At 42.4% G+C, this 6,238-nt stretch overlaps 1 protein-coding gene across 1 annotated transcript; it reads left to right on the forward strand.

Annotated features, from left to right (window-relative positions):
• The first annotated feature begins 440 nt into the window (after nt 1–440).
• LOC4337191 (synaptotagmin-5) lies at nt 441–5,372 on the forward strand. The gene is made up of 13 exons (XM_015781779.3): nt 441–829; nt 1,532–1,636; nt 1,726–1,776; nt 1,877–1,997; nt 2,543–2,664; nt 3,080–3,181; nt 3,274–3,348; nt 3,439–3,518; nt 3,649–3,799; nt 3,898–4,128; nt 4,269–4,565; nt 4,686–4,799; nt 4,905–5,372. Exons 1-13 carry the CDS (start codon nt 725–727, stop codon nt 5,076–5,078), a joined length of 1,728 nt encoding a protein of 575 aa, XP_015637265.1. The 5' UTR covers nt 441–724; the 3' UTR covers nt 5,079–5,372.
• Nucleotides 5,373–6,238: the final 866 nt, after the last annotated feature.

Raw genomic sequence — 6,238 nt, forward strand, 5'->3', positions numbered from 1 at the left:
TTAGATATAACGAATACGTATTAAAATAAGTTCACAAAAACAAAACAAAAAATTCCACTCACCGGCCGAATCGTGTGGTATAGGTGCAGCCAACGTGTGCCCGGAGCATAAAACGCACGGCTCGAATGGGAACCGATTCGTCCCCCCCCCCCCCCCCACATTATTCCCAACTCCCCCACCTCTCCTTGCCCCACCCGCTTCCTCGTGGACCCCACCTAACCTTGCCCCCACCTGTCAGCCACCGCGACCCATCCCCCTCCCGTTTCCCAACGGCGCCTCCCCCATCACGTCGGCCACCTGACGAAAGTCCAAGAGAAAACAAAGACAACTGGTCGCTTTTGTCGAGATCTCTTCCTCCCCCGTTCCGTTTTTTTTCTCTCTCTTTTCAAACTCCGCCCCCTCCTCTCCTCTTTCTCTCCCACATCAGCAGCAGCGGCGGCGGCGGCGGCAGAGCGAAGAGCTCCACTTGTACGCACGGGAATCCAATCCGCTCGAAGCCCTCGCGCCGTGGAGTGCGTGCCGGCCGGGCAGGGGCAGTGCGGAGGCCCGCGCGCGGGTAGCTGGCGCCTGGCGCTGCGGCTTTTAGCATCTGGTGCTTTGCGCGTTCGCTGGAAGCTTTGCGGCCACCGCGGCCAGATGCGGTTGATTGTGTTGTAGTGGTTGGGTTTTTTTGGGTTGGAACGCCGAGTCGCCGAGGAGGAGGAGGAGGAGGAGGGGAAGGGGAATGGGGTTCCTGGTGGGGTTGGTGCTGGGGATCGCGGCGGGCGTGGCTCTCATAGTGGGCTTCGCCCGCGCCGAGAACTCCCGCGCCGCCCGCCGCCGGCAGCTGGTAAGTTATACTACTAATTGCCTAGCCCCTCTCTTTCTCCGTAATAAATTTGATTTGTGTGATGTTTAGATTGGAGCGGTAGCTTCGAAGTTGATAGGAGATTAATTGCGTTGTTTGTGAATCGAGTGGAAGGCGAATCGCTTACCTTCTACCGATTGATTGCGTTGAGCTGGATGGTCCCTGCGTTAGGTAGAGGCGCTGCACTCCCCATGTCGACTGCTTTTCCATTGGAGCGTATGACTAGTCAAAATGGAAACATGTTTTGGGCTTATTGAGCTTTCAATTTACGAACATGATGATGCGGTTTGCTACAAACAAAGTTTGTTGGAGTTGGAAAGCACTCATGTTAGGGGGCTCAAGTTGCAGCGGAGGCCTCAAATTGTGGGGGCAAGTGCAAGCGCTTCTAATAAACAACCTAGCATGCATAGTGCAATGTTGGGCTAGAAGGCCGGTGTTCATTTGATCCGTGTTGCCACTATTCTATTTGATGCCTATTCTTGTGCCATGGCTGCTGGCATGCTAAAATTCATGGCTGCTCCCTGCTACTGACTCACTGCGCTTATGGCATTTTGTTTAGGCCAGTTGTCCATATATGATTGCTTGCATGCTACTCTGTAAATTTAGATAGCTTTGATCTCTGATCTTTTTCCTCCTGATTAATAAATGAAACTAAAAGGGGATTCTCCTTGTTTGTTTGGACAGGCTGCCACAATTGCTAGTTTCTCCAAGATGACTATTGAAGATTCACGGAAGTTACTCCCAGCTGACCTGTACCCTTCCTGGGTTGTTTTCTCAACACAGCAAAAGGTATTTGACAGTATTTAGTTAGCTCTCAATTTTCATGCTTACACACTAGATGTGAATGAGAGTATATGCTAATGGGGGCAATTTTGCAGTTAAAATGGCTCAATCAAGAGCTGATAAAAATATGGCCATTTGTGAACGCGGTATGCATTCCTTTCCATGGGAGACTAGAATTAGGATTTGACTTCTTTTACAAATATGCTTTTCTTCAATGTCTTCTTCTCTTGTCAATTGTTGTCGCAGGCAGCATCAGAACTGATCAAAACCTCCGTGGAGCCTGTTCTTGAACAATATCGACCAATAATCTTAGCTTCTCTCAAGTTCTCAAAACTCACTCTTGGTACTGTTGCACCACAGTTTACTGGTAAGAAGCTATTATATATCATTGACTGTTTCTCATTATATTCTTGACAGCACTGAGCTATATTGTTCTGCTTTCTCTACTGTATTTTTGTTAGACAAAGTAAATCAACTTAATTTTGCATGCATTAACCAAGAGTACAATGACTGAATAGCTGACAATAACCACCGCTGTCTGGTGTCAGCAGCTTGTGGATATTAGATTGTACATGGTGTTTGATGAAATGTTCAGAATCATGAAAACTTAAAAGGGTTTTGATTTTTGTGGTTGCAAGCGTGAGCCCTGTGTTTAGATGAATAATAGTGTGTAATTCATTATTAAGAATTGCATCCTTTGGAAAATGATGCCGTGTATGTATTCTTTAAACAATACTAATTTATGCTAATGTACTTATTTTATGAGGAGTTTAATGCGCTCGCTTCATTATGTTGTTTGTTTTTTTTAGAATGGTTTTAATTCTTTTTCTTTTCTACCTAATGACACCAAATATTTGGTATACATTTTATATTTTGCTACCATATTAGATTTTTCTGTTGGTTTTGGTGCAGGTGTTTCGATCATTGAGAATGACGAATCAGGCATTGTCATGGAACTAGAGATGAATTGGGATGCCAATCCAAGTATCATACTAGACGTAAAAACTAGACTTGGCGTGTCACTTCCAATACAGGTGATTTATTTCATGTTGCTTGTTGTCCTGTGTTATGAATACTGACGAGGAGGCACTGAGGCATTTACATAGTGAACTAGACCTAGTTCACAAGGTTTGACAGTAGGCTTTGTCTATTGGAACACTGAATTGGTGTTCTTGATAACTAATGATTAAGTGGACAGTTCTGGCAAAAAAGAACATGAATTCAAGTTGCAACTAACTTTGGTGCAGTTGATCTTAGTTAATAATCCAATTTTGTGGGGGTATGTAATTCTTCATGCAGTTTTTATGTGACATCATGAGTAGTGTGATGGTCTGATTGGATAGTGATACTGTAGATATTATCTTTTTATTATAATTGTGCTATGTATTTCATACACTTAAATTAATTATTCTTTCTATAATAATCTTGTGAGTGCCTTTTGCCATATAGGTGAAAGATATTGGCTTTACAGGAGTTTTCCGCTTGATCTTCAAGCCACTTGTTGATCAGTTGCCCTGCTTTGGAGCAGTTTGCTTTTCTCTACGAAAGAAGGTTCCTTTTCTTGGTCGTGTTTTTTATTAAAAAAAAATCTGGTTGAAGGTATTTTCTCATTAATCTGATATTTTTTTCTCAAATCACTTCAGAAAAAGCTGGATTTCAGACTGAAGGTCATTGGTGGTGAAATTTCTGCTATACCTGGGATTTCGGATGCTCTTGAGGTTTGACCATACTTCTCTGTTTTGTTGCTATAAAAGTTTAGTTTGCATTTCCTACAGTCAAGATGGTGACTGGAACATCTCGTGTTACAGGACACAATAAAAAATGCTATAGAAGACTCAATAACATGGCCTGTAAGGAAAGTCATTCCTATAATACCTGGGGACTACAGGTAATTACTGGTGATTTCTGGGGACATACTAGTTTTATTCTCTTGACTGAATAATATCATTGTCATTACTTACTATATCAACATATGAATACAAAAATGGATAAATCCCATAAATTATTGTGTGCAACAGTGATTTGGAACTAAAGCCTGTTGGTACATTGGAAGTCAAGCTAGTACAAGCGAGGGATTTGACGAACAAAGATCTGATAGGAAAATCTGACCCTTTTGCAATTGTGTATGTACGACCCTTGCCAGATAAAATGAAGAGAAGTAAAACAATTGTAAGTATCAGCTACTCTATTCCCTGTTTATGTGCTCCAATAGATATGTATATTTTTTAATGCATACTGACAGCTGTTTATGTGCTTCAAATTTACAGAACAACGACTTGAACCCTATCTGGAATGAACACTTTGAGTTTATTGTTGAAGATGCAGATACTCAGACTGTGACAGTGAAGATTTATGATGATGATGGTATTCAGGAATCTGAATTGATTGGCTGTGCTCAAGTTACTCTGAAGGATCTACAGCCAGGCAAAGTGAAGGATGTCTGGTTGAAGCTTGTAAAAGACTTGGAGATTCAAAGGGACCGGAAAGATCGGGGTCAGGTGAGCCCTGTTTTCTTGGCAGTGCCACTCTCCATTTTCTGTTTCTCTAACACAGTAAAATAGCTCGATCTTCTTATATTGTTATTCATCCAGGGTTGTAAATACATAGTATTTCTCTTGTTTGAATATCACCTCAACAGGTGCATCTTGAGCTACTCTACTGCCCATTTGACATGAAGGAGGAGACTCCAAATCCTTTTAGACAGCAGTTTTCTATGACATCCTTGGAGAGGACAATGACGAGCATGGAAAATGGGTCAGGGAGCAATGGTTTTAACAGGTTGTCTTCCAGGAAGAAAAAAGAAATCATTATGCGGGGAGTTTTGTCAGTAACTGTGATATCTGGGGAAGATCTGCCAGCAATGGATATGAATGGAAAGTCTGACCCATATGTTGTACTTTCACTCAAGAAATCAAAAACCAAGTACAAGACAAGGGTAATTTATTCATCATATATGGACAAACTACTGGTCACAAATAACCATTACATACTCCTAACAGTTATTAGTATTACGCTATATTTAACATAATTGCTCCTATCATGTGTCTGACCGCAGGTTGTGAGCGAAAGCTTGAATCCAGTTTGGAACCAAACTTTTGATTTTGTTGTCGAAGATGGTTTACATGATATGCTTATGTTGGAAGTATATGATCATGATACTTTTAGTAGAGTAAGTTCAATTGAAGTTTTTATCTCATTACTGGACGAGTGGCTTGTTCAACTGCAGACGTTTGTGATAACGACTGACACCAAGGCACTGAATATGTTTCTGTAGGATTACATGGGACGGTGCATCCTAACATTAACGAAGGTCTTGATCGAAGAAGATTACAAGGACAGCTTCAAACTGGAGGGAGCAAAGTCCGGGAAACTGAACTTGCATCTGAAGTGGTCGCCGCAACCAATCTTCCGTGATTCGCGAGAAGAGGACAGCTTAAGATTCAGATGAGTTTTGTATGCGCGGAGAGTCATAGATGCGTGTGGGCATCTGGTTTCTGCGGGCCGGATGTGATGAGGGTTTCCTCCTGAAAACCTGATGAGTTCAGTCATCTCTTTTTTGCGGTGCAATTTGATCATCCGCTGCACATATACATGGAAGAAGAGTTATGGTGTTGATCAGCTAGCTTATAATGTAATTGTCAAACAACATTTATGTGTTTACTTGCAATGTATGCTCAAAGCACATTTATGTACATGTGAAAAATATATAATTTGAGCTGTTGGAGTGAGCTGTTGAAGACAATTGAAGGTGTCATATTTTTTAGTGTAAAACTTGTTATCTTCATATACTAGTTACCTCTAAATTTTTTATAGATTAAAATACATGGCCGGTCCTTAAACTTGTGGAGCGATCTCACTCAGATCCGTAAACTTAAAAAATACACGTTTAGGTCCATGATCTCGTTTTAATGTACCATCCTAGGTCCAATCCGCGCGTGACAGCGTCTGACCGCCAACGTGGCGTGCCACGCAGGCAGTATATTTGCATTCTCCCCCCTCCGCAAAATGTAGGCATTAATATCATCCCTAAACACCACCATGTGACGAAACGATCCATAACAAAGTAGTCTTCAAATGTGAAATATGCAGTACCATTGTGTGGAATTACAGATAGCGCAGTAGCAAACTAGCAGCCTCGGAGGCTTGATTTAAAATGCAGCAAAGAATGTTGATCGAAGATAGCTCAAGTGCCTTTGATTAAAACAACATGACAGACTACATTGTTGATTTAGTAGTTGCTCACACTTCTGTAGAACATTCTGTAGAACAAAACCAACTCGGAATTTCAATAAGAAACCAAAAAACAAGACGATTCATATTGCTTTGCTGTCTTACAGGGTCTGTGTCAGGTTCCAGAAATCATCTCTCTTAGGCCAGGAATAAGAATAGTATCAAACAGTGATGTTATTAGATGACATTTCAAGCCTGGCAAGCACATTTTTTGACAGAAACAAACACAGTCCATGGTTCAAATTCAGTACATGACAAACACAGCCCCGTCGACGCGCCTCGCGGAGCCCAGCGCCACGCCGCCACGAACCAGAGCCCTGCCGCCCCCGCCGCGCCGACGCCCCTCGCGGAGGCGCGCGGCGCGCCGCCTATCCCGGA

The sequence above is a fragment of the Oryza sativa genome, chromosome 4 (genome assembly GCF_034140825.1).
Source record: "Oryza sativa Japonica Group chromosome 4, ASM3414082v1".
In the NCBI taxonomy this organism is placed as follows: Eukaryota; Viridiplantae; Streptophyta; class Magnoliopsida; order Poales; family Poaceae; genus Oryza; species Oryza sativa.

What these genes read in the sequence shown, in the direction of transcription:
- LOC4337191 (XM_015781779.3), top strand. Translation starts at nt 725, where the DNA reads ATGGGGTTCCTGGTGGGGTTGGTGCTGGGGATCGCGGCGGGCGTGGCT. An exon ending in ATAATACCTGGGGACTACAG is followed by an intron (nt 3,519 to 3,648) that starts GTAATTACTGGT and finishes TGTGTGCAACAG; the next exon opens with TGATTTGGAACTAAAGCCTG. An exon ending in ATCATGATACTTTTAGTAGA is followed by an intron (nt 4,800 to 4,904) that starts GTAAGTTCAATT and finishes ATGTTTCTGTAG; the next exon opens with GATTACATGGGACGGTGCAT.